Raw genomic sequence first — 18,647 nt, 5'->3', positions numbered from 1 at the left:
GAGTCTGTTTGAAAAGCACTCTCTCTTAAGGACTTCTAAGTGTTCAAGTAAAAGAGGAAAATGATCATCCTATTTTTTATGAGTTCATGGAGGACCTGAAAAGAAGCTTCCCCTTCAAATGGCTTGTGTTTTAGCAGCTAAAATTTTCTCCCTGTATCCTATCACTCATAGTGACTCTGAGTAATCTCCACAAAATGCTGCATCTGGCATTCCCTGACCAGTCAAGGAATACACTTTCTTAGTGAACTTCTTGGGAACAGACAGCTTGTTTCAACAGATTTATAGTATCAGTCCCTGAAAGGACCTGCCACAGACACAGTTCCAAGATTTACAGGTCTGTCATTTCCTATGACCCCATCTAGATCCTCCCAGCAGAGCTGTGCGAGCTGTTACACACTTTGCAACCACCCTTTTAGATATCCTGCTTTACTCTTTTCCATAAAGTGAATAAGCACATCAAAAACCAAGAAAACACTTTGCACTGCTGTCTCTAGGTTTCTCCTCTCAACTTCCTTACTCCCTTTATGGAAACACATGAATCTGTGTTCCTCCTTCACAAGGATGCTTGTTCTCTGGACCAGAATCTCCATTTCATTGAGGACACTCAGGTGCAAGCACCAGTCATTGATTTCCTTGGGAACAGGAAAGAAGCTGAGTGTTCCCTCCCATGGCCTCATTTACACTGAATTGGAACTCCCAAGCTCTGGCCTCTCAGACCATAATTGAGAAAATACGCTCTCCTGTTTTTGCATGACATTAGGAGACATTCACGTGATATCCTACTCCAGCAGCCAGTTAGGCAGCACAGCTCTGAAGAGGACCTATAAACTGGGGTTCCAGCCTGCAAAGGGTTTGGTCACCTGTCTGGCCACTAATTTGCTGAGACAAACCTCCTTTTTGAGCCTTGTTTCCCACACTGCAAAATGGGAGCGCTAATAGTGACTTGTCTCAAAGGGAAAATTAATTAAAACACTATGAGATTCAGAAATGACAGACACTACTGAGCTAAATAATGTCAAAGTAATTCCGTGTGGTCTGGCATAGATCTGACAACAGCTTATCTATGTATATTTTTAATGGAGGTTAACATTTTCATTTTCTCTGAGCATATTTTAGGCTCCATCACATAAAAGCAAAGTCTACACAAGGCACCAAAAAGTGGAATGCACAATCATTAATTTCTGCAAAGCAGCCTTGGTGTCTGTGAAAACACTCCAGGTAACTCAATAAATTAGAATAATAAACACAAAGGAAACCAGAGAGCAAGCAAGGACAGGGCAGAAATAACAAAGAGAGGCCGACAGCATAATATATGAACAACAGCAGTCCAAAGTGGGCCGCCGTGGGGCACTGGGGAGCCGCTGGGAGGCATGCGTGAGATGGAGGATATCCAAGTCTTGGTACTGTTCCTTATTACTCCTTGAATCGCATACGAGCGATTTTAATTTAAATATCACTGTGCACATGCCACTAGGGCCTCTCCTCACAATGCCCACAGGGAGATCCTCAGCTGGCAAGCTCAGCTCAGCCCCAGTAGCCACAAACCCCCAGCAAAGGAACTTTTGCTGATGCAAACACAAGCCTCGGCAGCAGCAAGCAGCGCCTTGGGCTGGAATGGTGCTGCAGCAGGGGATGTCCGACTGCTGTCAGCAGGACAGAGGCTGGTGTCAGCCAGAGAGATGGAAGGGCTTCATCTGCCCACAGGTGTTAAAACAATACTCTCTGCCTGAGGGCAGGGAGCAGGGGAGAGACAGGATGAACAACTGTGCCTCTAAACTGGTTGCTTTAAGCTCCTTATGCAGTCTGCACTCCCGCAGAAGCAAGTGAACTCCAGAGGGGAGCAGAGGGAATCTTTAGCACTGGAAAGCATATTACTTTCTTGAAAGAATGTTTTCTTGCTCTTAACATGCCTGTCTGGTGTGATAGTAATGGCAGTACCCCCTCAACACAATTCTCCTGACCTGGGGCTCCCCACAACACTTCTGCCCCTGCACCCCTGTATCTCCTGAGCTGCTCCAGACCTATTGCTTTCCTCAGCATCATGCTTATGCATTTTAAGTGCTCACTTCTGCAGCTATTCCTATTTCAGTCCCAAGTCTCTTTTGAACAGAAAGTACCATTCACATAAAAATGATGAGGACAAGCAGAAAGAATTAGGTTGTGAGGGAAGATTCAGCAAACTTGTTCCATTTTCTGCCTGGATCAAGACCTGAACCCACAGGAAGCCCCTAGAGGTATTCTCTTGCTGCAAACGTACTGTGACATTTAAGAGACCTCTCAGTGAGTCCTGGGAGTAGAGGGATGGACTTCTAGGGGAAAGTTTCGTCTTTGCCATCCAAGGAACTGGTGCTATTTATAACAATTCCTGCTGTCCCCAACTGGGCGTGAAGACAATCAGCATCTGTCCAGACCCTCGGGGAAACTGCAGAATCAGAGATGTTGCATATGCATCTGTGCAGTGCCCCCTGCTACAGCATGAAAACGGCAGGGTGGGCATGGAGGAGCTGTAAAGGGCTCAGGAGGGCTGGGGAGATGAGGAGCTGGGGAAGGAGGCTGAGGGAGGGGGATGGTACCAAAGGGAACGGGTTTTGCATGCAAGTGTCTGTTACTTGAGATCATACAGATGGTTTCTCTTTAGCTGTGGTTTTGAAAAGCCCCCTGCCTACTCTGCTGGAGGCCCTTTCCTGCCAGAGCCAAACCTGGAGCTCCCAGACATAGCAGGAGAGCTCATAGGTCTCTGAAAACAGAGAGTGCACTATGCTGGGGAGCTGGGAACTGGAACTCTATACAGGTAGTTTTACAGCCTTTTATGTCTGCTTGTGCTGACAGAGCAAGGCAGGAGTAGCATTCTGACATGGTCCCCCTGCCTGCCAACTGGTTCCCCCACAGCCTGCTCCGCCATCCCCCACTACCTGCCTGCAGCTCCCCTTCCTCCCACCCTGTCCTGCACAGCATACCGATGGTTTGAAGAGAGGCCCTGCCCATTTCCCCCCCATTTCTGCTCCTCCCTCCCTGCTCATAAAGCAGTTTCCTCTCTGTTGCTTTCCCCTGACATATCCAGATTCCCCGCAAGGAAAAATCCCCCTGCTGTAAGGCCTTTCTGGGGCACTGGTCTCCTGTTCCTCTCCCCTACCCCTGCAGCAGCCCAAACATTTGTTTTCTTGCTCCATTAAGCCAGTAAATGAGGCAGAATTAGCTCAGCACCATGAGCTGGTGCTCTGAGCCCAGGATGTATCTCAACACAAAAAGTAACACTGATGTCATGCAGGAGCAAAGGAGGGATTCTTGAGTTTGGCACCACATTCTTCTACCCCCAGACACCGAGGAAAGCAGCTTCTGGAGACCAAATCAAGCAAGCTAATGTAGCCTACAAATGTTTTGGGGTTTGGCCAAGTGGCCGTGCTGCCTTCTTCGAGGCCATCCACCCTGCTCCAGGAGAAGATAAATCAATGCAAGGCAACATCTGCCAAGATATTGACTTTGGCTCTGCTCACGGACTGCCTGCACTTCAGAGATGGGTAATATTCAGCTTGATTATCTCTCACCGCCAAGAGGAAGTTTCTCTCTATGCTTAAAATCACTTGGCTGAGCCAAGGAGGAATCGATCTGTGGAAGAGAAATGCTGACAAGAAAACACAAGTCGGAGACAGGATGAGAGTGGACGATGGGTGAGCAAGGGAGACAGCCTCTGGCAGCTTGCCTGGCCAGGTTAGCAATGGCCTGGGTAACTAAAGCCAGAGAAAAATTAACACCAAACACATTCCTCCAAACTTTACAGCAGGCTCCTTTATGCTCTTCTCCTCCTCTGAATACCTTTTCCTCTCTTAAATTGCTCCTCACCCTTTTAAAACCTCCTTTCTCTACTCTCCTCCTACATCCTCACTGCACTGGAGTTTTCTCATTGCTTCACATGTTTCTTTATGTCACCCAGTTAACTGCTTAAGGCATGACACTCAGTACTTGCAAGGCTTGCTGTCTGCCCCAATTTGGGCCTTACATCATATGCCTTTTCCCCATGGTGAAAAGCTCCAGTAGCACTCATAAACTGTACCACATCCACCTCTCAGGTAGACCCTAATCCGTGTGTGGGTTCATATAGCAATGCTCAAAGTGATGTCACACCTGAAAAAGGTGACATTTCATTAGCAGAACATGCTGACAAAGCCTCATGAAGTGAGCATTCAGCAACATCATCAAACTTTCCCAGGATAAAACACTGAGCCTTTGACTTTTTTTCCCTATCACACTCGTGGTAAAACATCCTCTAGGTCCTGTGGCTCTCCAAGGGCAGCAGATGAGAAAAAGATATCTGAGTTCTTGCGAAAGAAAATCAGTTTTAGGGATAGTCTTCACACTGATTCCTACTTCTGTTTGCCAGATAGGTTGTGTCACATGCTAGGACTTGAGTGGCACTGACTACAAGTCTCCTTGGAGCACATCATGCTCCTCGGATGGAAGGGAGAAGGGCAGGCACAGCAAAAGAAATGGGCAAGGACCTCCCAGTCAGAGTCACTTGGCTTCTCACTGAGGCACTTCTCTCAACCTTTCAACTGTGTTTCTGCCTATGCTTCTGCTATTGTCTGAGCCCGAAGGCTGCACAGAATGAAGCAGCAGAGGTAGAAGAGACCCAAGGAACCATCTAGTCTGTTCTGCTCTGTGAAAGATGGATCAGTTCTACTTTGTCATTTGTGGCATCTGTCACTCCTTGTATATGTCTAGTCTGTCCTTAAAGCCCTCCAGTGAAGGAGTTACACACCCTCCCAAGGCAATTTGATTCAATGTTTTGCTGTCTTTACTGTTGTAGAGTTCTTACGGACATTCAGCCTCTCTTGCTACAGTCTCAAACCGTTCCTCATCTTCTTCTGCAGAAGATGTAATTCCTTTCATATCTTATATACCTTTAATCTTCTATGCATATCTCATGCCTAGTCCTCTCTTCTTTAGTCCTAACAGCCCCATTTCCATCCATCTCTCCTCATGAGTATGCTTTCTAGACTTCTGATCATTCCCACTTCTCTCTGTGGGATTACATCCAGCTGGTCCACATCTCCTTAGAAACATAAAGCACTCCAAAGAGACACAGGACTCTACTACAGTAGATAAAGTGATCAGCAAGCAGCCAACACTACCACTGACGCAGGAACATGGCTACAGCAGAACACCATGATGCTGTAAATCCTGCTGTATGCCCTTCTCTGTTCTCTGGGAGATGGATGGTGCTTCCACTTTGAGCTTCATGTGGGGGGGGAAAACCAACAAAAACCAAAGGGAAAAAAAGGGGGAAAAAAAGAGGGGGAAAAAAAGGAATTAAAAAAACCACCCACACTTAAAAGACTATCTGATCAGACTGTGTCCAAAGTCCTTGACCCACCTGGCTTTCATTTAAGCACTGCTTCCCAGCTCAGGTAAGAACAAAGCTCCATGTGTTCCTCCACCTTGGGACACACTTTTCAAATTGATAGACCTGCATGCCTCTGACTCATTGCCAGTACTGGAGAATAGCCAGAAGAATAGGAAGGAAAGAAATGCCACTGTAAAGGCCAATGAATACGCATGAAGCATGTTACGCAAGAACCCCCGCGGACCCCCTTGTCCAGGTAAAAGTCCTACAGATGGTCGATCACTAACCATAGTTGATGCAGTGGGGAGGATGTGTGGGTGGACAGATAATTTGATATTTAGCTGAAAAAACTAAAATGGGTTTAATGCAGTGCTAGGAAGACAGATTGCCTGCAGCACCTTCTGCTCCTGATTATGGATGCCAATCTCAGGTCTCCCTTAAGTGTAAAAGCAGCCAGGATGTGTGGGTTTTCACCAAAGCTTCAGAGTCCCAGTCCTACAAAAAGGAAGTACCACAGAAGGATAATAAAGGTGATGAGTACTAAGGAACATCCCTGCTGTAGCACCAGCAGTTGACTTTCATTTTCTGTAGCATCTTACGGTTTCATAACAAACACATGGGACCATCTCCAACGTTCCTGGAAAGCTTCCCCTGCAAAGGACAGATCTGGCTGAAATGATCATAACTCATAATCTAAAGTCCTGATTCTTCTCTTTAAGGTCAGAGAGGGCTGGCACTTTAAACACCAAGAACTTTCCCTAATATTGCACCACCGTTGCCTTTTAAAGCCATCTGCATTCTTTGCCCCTTGCACAAGAAAATCTCAGGTCTGCATCCCAGCACTGACTGCCACCCCATGTCAGCATCACACAAGAGTGTTAAGCTTCTCACCCAAGAAAAAGCTACAACAGAGAAACAGTCCCCATATGCCTCCTTCCAACTTCCACGAGCATAATCACAGCACACTATGAACGCACTGTAGCAGGTTCCTCTGCTGACAGCAGCAAGGTGGCTTTCACAGCAGCCTGGAGCCTCAGCTCTTGCCTGTAAACCACCTCATAAATAAATGGGTTCTCTTACCACCCTCCTTCCAACTTGGACTGCTACTGAAAGCAGGAGAAACAGGTCACTGGGATGCAACAGGCATCCAACTACATTCCTGCTAGGAAGAGGAAGAGCTTTACTGATGTCAGAGCCCCACTTCTTACTAACCCTCACAAACGCATCCTTTCTATGAGCTCACAGGACATATAGGCACCAGGCATTCTGTGTAGGAATAGTAAGCAAATACACTGGGAACACTCTGCAGGCCTGGCCTGAATACAAAGTGCTGATTTAGTGACCATGTCCAACAACAGAGCTCAGTCTCCTCTGAGACAGAAGAGCCAGAGCACTGCAGTCACTGTGGTGCACCCCCATCCTTCTCTGCTTTTCCTCCAGGTCTCCACTCTCTCTCCCCAGTCCAGAAGGGAGGGGAGTTCAAAGTGAATTTAGAGTTGAGCAAAGACAGGGAAAGAAAAGGAAGAAGGGGAAGGGGCTGGAATCAGGAATGAGAATATGTGTCGGAGAGGAGTGAAGGGGGAGGAGAAGATGGACTGAGATGGAGAAAGAAAGCAAAGGAGGGAGGGAGGAGATGGAGAAAGCAAGAAAGACATGTGATAGACAACTTTGGTGAGCAAGGTAGCAGGGTGGATGGGGGAGTGTGCCAAGAAGAGTTTGCTGTGTGCGATTTGCAAGAGGAGAGACAACAAAAAGAGATTTCAGCTCTGTCTCTCTGATGAACTTACCCATCCTTTCTCAGTGGATAAATCTCTGCAAACACACTCCTCCATTTTCATGCTGGCAAGAAACAGCAAAGGATGGCAGTAGAGACAAGGTGAATGAGGGACAATATGTGCCCAACTCAAATGCTTTGGACAAACTGAGTCTCAGCAACAGATACAATAACAACAAGCCCTAGGGAGTGGGGATGTCTGGTGAAGGAAGTAATTTTCTGTTCCTCATTAGGATGAGATCTCCTGTGATTACTGCCCATATTTACCCCCCATATGCTGTCCTGAACTCTTTACTGGCCAAACCCATGTCTACCATCTCAGCTCCACCACACTCAGGAATGATTTCAATTAAATAGCACTGTAATCCAAGAAACAGAGAAATACATCTATGTACATGTATGGTAGGTGAATGATAGGAACAGTGTGGATATGTCTGTCTCATTTTTCCATAGCAGCTCAAAGGACTCTGGAAAGTGGCTTGCTTCCTTGTGTTTTCTCCAGCCCCAATTGCTTCTCTGCAGTGCTGCCAGCCACCTCAGTGGTCTCGGGCATGGGATAACTGGGTAACTGTCATGGTGACAACACCGACTGGCCAGGGAAAGTTAGCCACTGCATCCAAAAGGGGCTGTTTAAAAAGGAGTGATGTGCTATGGACGGGGTTGACCACTGTGGTTGTGAGGTTCTTGCAGGTTCTGCTGTTCAGGGAGTAAAGAGGTGATGGTGGGAGACGTCCCCATGTCTCACAAGGGAGAAGAATGTGGGTGCCCAGTAAGCTGTGGGGCTCAGAGGTTGTCAACCCACTGCTGAGAACAAGAGCCCCATTAAATGGGGGACTCCAGGTAAGTCTGCGGGGCCAGTCTGAAGAGCTGGAGATGGGACAGAGCCTGCCTGAGAAATTATAGGGGTTTGTGGAAGGACCATCCCTATTTAGAAAGTGTGCCAAGGGCTAAGGAGGAAGCAGATGTGAAAAGCGGGGAGGGCAGGCTGCAGCAGTCCCTCTCCATCTTCTTCTACCAGCTTAAAATCTCCCCTGTCCTTTGACTCGAAGGGACAGTTAAAAAACCTGCCTGCACCAAAAGGACAAACATGGCCCACTGATTCACAGTTCACACATGCCTCTGCTCATACAAGGAGGAGGGCTGAAATGCCCCTTCCCCCATGAAGTTCCAATAAATAACTGCGTTGGCTGGCACAGGCTCCCTGCTCTTTTGCTGCAGGGATGGAGACTACAGATCATATTATATTGTATTTGGCAGAGAGGAGACAATAATTTTTCAGGGAGTAATCACTCCCCAAATCTTACTTTTCTCCAAGCTCAGAGGACACCCTGGAACAGACGGGGGTTTCTTAGCATTCCCTGTGCTACCTGCAGCATTCAGTAGTTGTTACGTCATAGAGGTGGTGTTTTTCTCTCCTCTTGGGAATTTTCCAGTTCCAGCATGCTTATTTGGGCCTGGTCTTCTCTGTCACATGCTCTTCTTTCTGCCTTCTGACAAGAAGAGCAGGGTGCCTGACAGTGGACAAATTCCTGCTGACTCCAGTTGGGAATCTGGGCTAGGGGTGGGAACGAAAGTCAGTACGAAGGAGCTGGTGTGAAGGAGTTAGGTGGGCTTTGTCACTGTGGCTCCTTCTTCCAAAGGAAAAGAAAGAGATAATGATGTTAGAACATTTTAACCTTTCTTTTTCTGAGCTCGATAGGCTTGGCCTGAGGCACCTTTTCTAGCAAAAACAGGCTGCTGCAAGATTGATTGGTTGGGTGCAGAGTTTAAAGGTAATTTTCTCCCATCACATGCACAATATTATTGTGGCTCGAGCTGTGATCAGTTCCACATCTCACTTGTTCAAATGCTTTTATGCCTCAGCTCCTATGACAGGTTGCAAGAACCATGTCCAGTCCTCCCTAAGCAACAACTAACATAAATATATTTCAAATGAACCATAAACATATACACAAAGTTGGTGTCTAGGTGTAAGGGGAGGAAGGGGCACACGCTTGCAAATCCACACAGACAGGGACTTCCAGCAGCAGAAGTTGCAGCTAGAGCCTTGTTTTGCTCATTTACGGAGCTGTTTAAAATGTTCTGTCCATGAACGCCAGGACAAGGAAAACTCATCCACTCAGATTATTCACAAGGGGGAGAGAAAAAAAGATGCACATGCACACACACAAAGGAAGCACAGCTGCAGCCAAAGTGAATTCATTTTTAACATTCATGAAAATATTCACAGAACACTTCAGTGCTATTTGCCTAAATTTTGCTGTTTGGAGTAAACACTTGAGCCAGCGCAGGCTGTATGTTCAAGGCGCAATACTGCATTGGGGATTAGGGGTGGTTGGTGGATCCAAGCCACAGATTCACACCACGTTCCATACATGTGACTCCCTTACTTTAAGGCAGCAACTCATTATCTGCCACGGCATAGTTTCTGACTTTTGGTCCTTGCAAAATGACTTTGCAAGTACCCACAGCCATTGCATTCCCCATCCACCCCAACCTTATGCAACAAAGGCACGTGTGTTCTGCCAAATTTAAACATAAAAGCAGTGGCAAACAATGACAGCTCTGGCATGCGCCTGGTCGGGGGGAGCAGATCCCTTGCCTGGCCTCTGCTCCCCCCATCCCTCTTCTCAACTAATCGCCTTCTTTGGTTTCTTTCCCTGTGCATCCCAAGTAGTTAACACAAGGGAAAATGCTACAGCACACAAGGGAGACTCAGCTGAAGCCCTGAAGACAAGAGCTCTGTGCATTGTCTCTTCCTCCTCCATAAATACAGCTGAGACGACGACTGGATAATTGGCTAAGTGCCTGTCAGCTTAATAACAGAGAGAGAGAGAGAGACAGAGAGGGAAAAGGAGAGATTTGTATTTACTATTCAAAGTCATGGATGCTGCCTGCCAGTGGATTTCAACATAGGTTTTGTTTGCACAGAAAGGCATGAAAGATGACTGGATATGCATCTCTGAGTCATGGTTTCCCTTGCCCAGCCTTGTATCAGGGTGGACAACAAGCCTGGGATGGAGGGAGTAAGGAAGCAAAGCACTGAGGTAGCTACCATACAGGTACCATCACATTCCCAGCCGGAGTATCCCTGGGTTCCTACACTAGAAAAGCATCACCACCAACCCTGGTGAGGCACTGTTCTCTCCGATACATGAAGTCATACCACATTAGGCACAGTGACCGTGGTGCATTTCCAACATGGTCACCCTGCTGTCCCTGAGAGGAGGAGGTGCAGTGGCACCATGAGTGGCAGTTGCACAGTGCTGTGACCACCCCCATTTTGTTTCACAAATGCACAGCATAGAGGTTGGTACTGGAAGCTGGAGCACCCTTGGCATTTCCCTTTCCCTCATAAATCCAATGGTTGGTCTTCTAGGAACCCATCAAAGGAGAGCACTTATGATGAGAAACCATTCATAAATGTCTGGGATCTTACAGGAGGATTTACTGAAGGCAAGCCTTCCTGGACTTTGCAAGTTTTCACTACTTCCCTCTGCCACAGAAATGCAAATTTCAGAGGTGAGAGTGGTTCAGGTTGCTACTGGAAAGGGACAGTATTGGACAGATCTCCAGTGGTATCAACCACTGAGCCTCAAAAAAAGGAAGATGTTATATTCTGATCACTTGTTGCTTTTCTTCCTGAACAGCTGTAGCAATTGAGACATACTGAAGCAAAAGGACACTTCCAGCATTACTGATAGTTACTGAGGTCCAGGAGTTGGAAAAAGCCACATAGACCCCCAAGTAAGCAGCCCCTTATCCTGTCCATACAGCCGTGCTGCCTCCCCGTTGCAAGTGTGGCAACTTTACAAATATATGAACATTTGTCCAACTACACACAAGGAAACTCCATTTATAAATGGAAGCAAATGTAGGGAAACACACACTTGTGCACAGGCACCCACAAGCACGCACCTCCCAAATCTCATACAGATGTGCTATTGCAAAATATCTGCTGAACTCCATCCCAATCTGAGCAGGCAGACTTCCATCAAGTTAGCTAGGACTGAAAAAGCCCAAACCCAGTGAAATCAATATAGCTGCAGCAGGACTATTCCTCCTCTCTTTGCACAGGACTGAGCACTATGGGTGCACTCTGGCATCACAGTTGGCTTCTTCCACACAACCAAGTTGCTCCTAATAAAAAATCAGCAGAAATAAACAAGCACAACTGGCTGTTGAGATTATTGTGAAATAGCTGTTTTCTAGGCAGAGGTGAAACTCATCATTATTAGTTCCCATTACTTACCATAAAACCAGGCAAGTTAGATGTGCACAAAGTCTGAAGCAAATGCTTTGGTGTCAGATTCAGCTGAAAATCACATTTGTTTCTTTTTCAGCAAGAGAACAGTAAAAGAAAACTCAGTAAATTCCTGACTTCACCTTTGTGCCCTCCATTGCACTTACTCCAGCAGAGCACGAGTTCACACAAACCAGAGTGAATTTTGATGGACAACAAAACTAGGTACCTTCAATGGAAATGGCTATATTCAGCCTCACAGTAAGCCTGTTGAAGTCTTGCTGCTGCATCAGCAGCGAGCTGTGGCCCTGCAGCTCTGTCAGAATCAGATGCCTGTGGGTCTGGATATAAAGGGCAGGTATGTGTAATATATATTTTGAAAACTTATAGTTATGAGATGGCCAATTCCAGTAACTATGAGCTATTTTAAGACTAGGTCCTTCTTCGTGACCTGCTGGGGAGGGGAGTGGAGTGGAAGAGGCTCTGAGACACTCCAGGTAACACATACTACTGTATAAATTTTAATGTCATCTAAGTAGGAAAACATATGGTACTTAGCTGTAGGCTGAAGTGTGTATGCAGACTCAGGGGAAGAGGTTAAAGCCATAGTTTGATACTGTCTCTCCTCCTCCATCTTTCTGAATGCAAATTATATATATAGTGTTAGTGTTATTAAACATACATAACTTCACCAAAGAAACCCTCTCCTTTTCCAATTTCTGTTCCACCTTTCCTTGTGATGGGTTAGTCCCATTTTGCAGAAAGCTCAGTAGCACAAAGGCCCTCCTCACCACTGGGCAGACCCTACAGAATTATTACATATGCATAAGGAGAGATGCTAATCGCCAGCCTTATACACATTGCAACTTCCTCTATCATATGTATGCACACACACTCACAAATCTATGGGATGCATGTATGCCTTCATATAACGGCACCATCTGCTGCCAGACCTAGAAGTTTTGCAACATCATCTGCTACTACACTTACCCATTTTTATTTTTCATTTAAAGGAAAGTATCAGCAGAGATTGCATAGATACCAACATACCCTCCCTTAACACATGTACACTAAATTTGGTAATGAAAGCTTTGTACAGACTGGAGAGAGAGAAAAGCACTTGGGACTTGTAGTCAGTAACAGTGCAGATGAGGATATACCAGGGAATCCTCATGTGTCACATTTGCTGGGCTAGTGTTTGGCTGAGCCAAAAGGCAGTCCAAGCTAATGGATTGGTCGCTGGGTGGGTGCACCTGACCCCTGCCATGCAACCCTGGGCGAGTCCCCTCACCTCCAAGCACCTCCTGCCCACTCCCAGCCTTGGTCCATCCCAGCTAATAGCCTGCCTGCCCTGCACAAGAGGGTGTCTCTCATACTCTGTGCTCGCACAGCCCTTAATAGAAAGGGTCTCTTAACTTAGTGGTGGCCTTTAAGTACCACAACAATACCACTAATAATCAAGGTTACAATTTTACTGCCAAGACTGTATTATTATGTAGCATTATACCTTTGAACATGCCTATTCTCATTTCTAGCAAAGGGCTCAGCTCAGTGCTCCCTGTTATAAATCATATGCTAATTATAAGTGTAATCTGAATAGCTTTTACTTTTCTTTTTAAATGACTGTATAGGGCATAAACTTTGTCGTGATGCTGTGTTGCTATTTTTCCTGAGGTGCCTTTGTCCTCTAGCATAGCTCCATGTGTAACATATCAGCAAAATACTAGGAGCACAAGAAGAGTTTGCATGAATTGCTTATATTGCAGAATTATACCAACAGCACTATCATTACTGCTGGTAATTTGAGTCCAGCCCATCCTTCGACACATGTAACTTGAAGGTACAAAGTACCCATTAGGATGGAAGTTCCTAAACATGCTATCATCCTGAAATGTCACATTATTTAAAAATACCTGGTAAAAAATGAAAAATGCACACTCAGTTAAATGTTGGGTTTCATCTGTACATCAGCATCGGATTGATTTAATTCTTGATGAAAAGTTGATGCCTGGAAAAACTCTGGAGCTATCAGCCAAATTCTGGCCTTGGCGAGATCCCAGTTCTCCAACAGCCTGAACATCATCTGAGCAGTGCTCAGCAGCTTAAGCCTTGTATGAGTCACTTGTACCTCTTTATTAGCAGGCCCCAGGAATCTGCCCCAAAGACAAATGCAGTATTTCTGGCAGTGCCTTTGGGCTTTGGTGGATTTGTACTGCCATAACTGAGCAGACTGGAATGGGGATGTGACCCATTCTGATTCCAGTTAGTGATGAGCTCCATTTCAGGAGTCTTTAAAGGCCAAATCTGCACTTGTACCAGGACTACTAAAAGTCCTGGGCAACCAGCAAGTCCCATGACTCAGAATAGTGCTTTAAAGACACTTTGGGGTGAGCTGCTCGGGTGGTTCCTGAGGAAAGTGATCTTTTCCCCCCTAACAAGCTGTAGAGGTACCTGATTCCACAGCACGGATAAGCACTGCCATTTTGCTTCTAACCCATCTTAAGGGGCAAACACAACACAAAAGCACAGTTCCCTCCCTTTGACAGTTTGCAGCAGCCCTTTGTTACTGCACATGTTCAAACTTATGTCCAGCATCCTCTTATTTCTCATCCCCTCACTTAGGCTGTGTGCAACTGAGCACGGGGTCCCTGCTCACCCAACATGTGCAGAGCAAATGAGGTGGGAAGGGATGCTGGAGGCAGGTAAACAGAAAGAAGATTTTGGGTTGGGAACTGTTTTCCTTTTCTTATTTTAATTAGTTTGGGGGATATTTTGAGCATTTCTTGTTTGGAGATTCTTTTCTTTTCCTTTTTTCTTCTTACATCAAGCCAGGAACTTGCAGACAAAACCTGACAACCTCATGAGTGTAATCTTGTAAGCAAAACATCAGCAGGAACTGTAGCCCACAATTCTTTCTCAATACTCAAAATAAGGTTCAGTGTCTTTCTTCACTTGCTGAAGATGGAGTTAAAAAATGAAACCTTAGTAAGTCTGACAGGCTCACTAATATACAGTGTCATCTTTGAAACATCCTGCTGTCTTTTCTCGCTTGCAGCTGTACAAATACTAGCAACTCTGTTCAGCCATTCTCACCTGTTGCACCTTTCAGACCACTCCTTTCTTTTCTGCCCTGCTGTAAGGAACAGATCATTACCCTTTTCCCTGTGGATAGTCCATCATGAGCTATTTTTATTCTCTCTGCAATTCCCTAACCTCCCCATGCCAAATACTTGCTAAAAGTCATCAACCTACAGCAAAGCCAACAAATGAATCAAACCTGCTGACAGGTCATTTAGGAGATGAGCCAGTTTAGAGTTAGGGACATTTTCTAATAGTCCTATAGTGAGGGAATATTTTAAATGCTATAGTTTTAAAAAGTCATCTCCAAACTTCTCAGAATAATTATATTTGAGCAACAAGCTGAAGATGAAGCTTCAGAGGAGTAGCTTTCTTTAGGAACATTAGAGCTTATAAATAAACCATTTTTCTCCACTTCATAGATCAATCCACCCACCCATTCTTCCACCTACAAGTGTAACCCTATATACAAATGTATAAGGCCCCAAAGGAGAAAACTCATTCAGAATATCCTGTCCTTGGTGCTTTGCTGAATGATTTGCATCATAATTTACAGGAACAAAATGTTTTTAGATGCCTTATCACTATGTACATTGCTTTTATTTCTCTTCATTTCCCTTCAAGCTACAGGATGGAGGTACTGGGCACTAGTAAACTGATACTGCACACTTCCTCTCCCCTCTGAAGCAGATGTTTAGCACAGATGAGTGCTATGATCCATGTATAAAAACCTCTTACCTATCACTCTGTAAAGGCAAAGATCTGCTTTGAACACAGTTAGTATAGATCATCTAATGGTTTTTTTCTATCTAGCTCTTTCTCTTCCAATGTCACTAGTGGATCTACAGACAGGGATAGAGAGACACTGCGAGTTTTTTAAACACAAGGTTATTGTAAACTGAGTTATGTTTGGGGTGGAGGGTCAAGGAAAACAGCGAGGGGGAAGTTAGCAAGCTAACACTTGCTTTAAAACTGGGAGAATGAAATGTTATCCTGCAGGACCTCAAAGCTATGGAACACAGGGAAATCTCACCCCTTCCAGCTTCATGTGGCAGTCCTGTCTTGCAGTACAGCTTGGCTCGTGCCTCTCCTCTGAAGGAGGGACAGGAACACCCCAGAAACCTTGGGATGGTCCCAGGGAAAGGGAGAGGAGGCAACTGCCCTTCCTAAGAAATGTGAAAAGCATATAGCTGGCTGGATCTGCTTAAAGAGCTTAGGAAGGCAGCTGAGGGAGGTAAAGCCTGTGCACTGGCCACAGTCACTTCTGACAGAAATGCAGCCTGCCAGGAACACAGCATTGCTTGGGGCAAGCCATTACATGGCTGAGTGGTGTGCTGCTCCTGCAGACTTGGCACACATCTGGCTGACACAGCTGGATCATTTCACTCAGGTGTTTTATTTTAGTGCCTGACATAACACCGGCAAGCCACACACCATCACTGAAATCACTTTGCCATGTAGCCCCGTTAAGCTTGCTGATGAGTGAACACTTTACACACAGCACATGAAGGCACCATCTCCACCATCCGCTTAGCCCTCTCTGCTGCAAATGCAGCTTCAGCACACAGCATCCAGATAAACTCAAAAGCTCCAAGGTTAAGTGGGAAATAGAAATCCAGTGACCCCTATCTGGGCAAGTGAGCTTAATGACTTGTCTGCTGCTCTATGTATGAAACGTATGCTGGCAAACATCTGTCTGAGCAGCCCCTCCAAAATAAATGATTGATGGAAGCGATTTGCCTTTAAAAATGGGATAAGTCAGCTGGGAGTCCAGCTAGAAAAGGGTTAATGGGATATATGAATTGCTAGTGAGTGGAAGGGAAAGGAGAGAAGCCAGAGTCAGAGGCAACACCCCTTGTTAGGTGTTTACCATGTCGAATCTAAACTGCTGCCATTGCATATGCAAGGCAGATGAATTACTCTGTAAATCCTATTACTCCATGTGGATAAATCTTACATTTGAGTTAACAAGTCTGGAGAGCTGGGGAATGGAAGCTGCTGAATGGATATTCCAGGATCAAAACAACGAAGCACACAGGAGCTGAGAGAAGCGATACGCCTAAGCGAACACACACACTCTCCTAGCATCCTTCTTCCCTCTACCATTAAATGGGAGGGATGCAGGACACAGGGGATCGTATAGCAGACCGTTTGGTGACATCCAGCAGGATTTATTTCAGAGAAAGAAAACTTTGCTGCTGCTGTTAGTTTTGCTAGGGGATTGCTCCCTTGATGCTTCAGGGTTTGTGCACTATCAGCTCCTCATCCAGATCCCAGACTTATTTTAAATTACACCCGGTAGTTTTATAGCCATAATACACAGTGTACACACACACACATACACACACAGAATTTTCCTTCACTAGGGAAGTTACTGCAGGTAAGTTGAGCAAGGCAAAATGTGAGAACAAAACCCACAGGAAAAAGACCACTGCAATTTTGTTATTTGGGACACTCCTAACTGAAAGCCCAAATAATGTCAGAACCACCTTTAGAAAACCTGCACAGTGAAAAAAGAACTATAACAGTCAATACTGCCAGTGAGGAAGGTTTCATGTGCAAAGACACCCTCATTACAACCAGACCCACAGGCACAACCCACACCCATTTATCTAGCCCTGCAAAAACACCAACACACTGAATAAGATACAAGCTTCATAAATGCTGGAGCTCCTACATCCTTTTTTTCACCAGCCTTTTCAACTATTGTATCCATCTTCCCTCCCCACAGGGCAGAAAAATAAATAAATATAGTTTAAACCCAGAGTTTTCCAAAAGAACTTGCCCGAGAGTTCTGGCAGCACCAAGAATAAAGTTTTGCATATGTACAAAAAGAAGCATGAGAAGATCAATGGAACATCTGGCAAGCACAGCTGGATCCCTTTTCGATTTCTCTATTGACATAGCAGGGCTAGTGGAAAGTGTACGTTCACAAGAGCTGGCTAACACAAGCAGATCTTCCCCACCAAAATTCTTTTGATCCAGAGCACTGCACAGAGGAGCGTGGTGGCAAGAAGTATTCAAAAGCTTCACGATTTTTTCATATTAAAGCACACACACGCAGAGCTTGTTTGTAGCAGCTGCTGCTACTGCAGTTAGGTAAAATAACACACACTCTCACAGAAACATATAGACACAAATCTGTATCACGTCACACGTTGCATACACAGAAATATAGATACACACAGAAGAAAAAAGTTGGCAAAATGCCCTACCTGAGGATGGCTGTGTCCCCTTGCCTCACGGTGATGTTATCGGTACCTCGGGTAAAATCCACGCTGCGGACTGGCAGCCCTGTAGGGAGAAGGCAAAGCAATCTCAGTAGGACCAGCGGTAATTGTTTCCGATCAGGCTGAGCCCTTGCTACCATGGCTGGTCTCGTCGAGTTTCACTGTCTGTACTTCTCTCTCTTTCTGCCTGTGTATGTAGGCAGATGTAGAAAGAAAAACAATAATAATAATGTGCAACTCTCGTTTTGATCGACAGCCCCAGAAAGGGGAGGTGATTTTACAGTCCTTCTTAGCTGCTACTTTCTCTTGCTCTTTTCAGTCTCTTGCTGGCTTCTTTCCCTCGCTTGTCTTTTTTTATTTTTTAAGATTAAAAAAAAAGTCTTAGCACAGCCTTCAATTTAAAAGGGGGATGGGGGAAAGAAGCAAGAGGAAAAAGTCAGGTAGCAAAATAATTACAAAATAATAACAATTAAGTCGACCCGTTTAGAGTGATGAAGAGAGGCGGGGAAAAAAAAAAAAGGAAAAGAAACAAGAGGAATCCTGTGGCTGCGGGAGGGGACGGTCCTGTGGCTGTGCAGCCTCTACCCCGCGCTCCCTCCTAACCCACTTTCCCAGGCGGAGCGAGGGAGGGAGGAGGAGGAGGAGAGAGAGAGAGAGAACGAGCGAGAGGGAGGAGGGAGCCTCACTCGTGAGACGGCATCTCGGCACCACGGCGGCGGGCGCGGAGGGAGCCGCCAGCCACGCTCCCCATCTCTCTCCCGTGGGCACAGCCTGCCCCAAGCCCCCCGCAGCCCCCAGCCCGCCCTCGCCGAGGAGCGGCGCTGCCCCGGGGGCACAGGCAAACGGCGACCGAGCCGGGCCTCCGGCAGCCGGACCGCGGCTGGGAAGGGGAGCGGAGGGGAGCGGGGCACTGCAGCAGGGAAAGGGGACTTGTGAAGGGATGAGGGCTGGAGGGCAGAGGAGGGAAGCCACGAAGGAGAG

At 46.1% G+C, this 18,647-nt stretch overlaps 1 protein-coding gene across 2 annotated transcripts in view; it reads right to left on the bottom strand.

The window, feature by feature from the left end:
• Positions 1–18,255, bottom strand: part of LSAMP (limbic system associated membrane protein) — a 323,673-nt gene extending 305,418 nt beyond the window's left edge. The window contains exon 1 of one of the 2 annotated variants that reach the window (XM_071560498.1): positions 17,652–18,255. In XM_071560498.1, coding sequence (XP_071416599.1) covers positions 17,652–17,806 — 155 coding nt within the window. In that variant the 5' untranslated portion in view covers positions 17,807–18,255. The remainder of the gene's footprint in view (positions 1–17,651) is intronic. The other variant, XM_071560491.1, reaches the window with a different exon arrangement.
• Between the last annotated feature and the right edge of the window lie 392 nt (positions 18,256–18,647).

Source organism: Pithys albifrons, chromosome 1, assembly GCF_047495875.1.
Source record: "Pithys albifrons albifrons isolate INPA30051 chromosome 1, PitAlb_v1, whole genome shotgun sequence".
NCBI lineage: Eukaryota > Metazoa > Chordata > Aves > Passeriformes > Thamnophilidae > Pithys > Pithys albifrons.
This window is presented reverse-complemented; position numbering and strand designations above follow the sequence as displayed.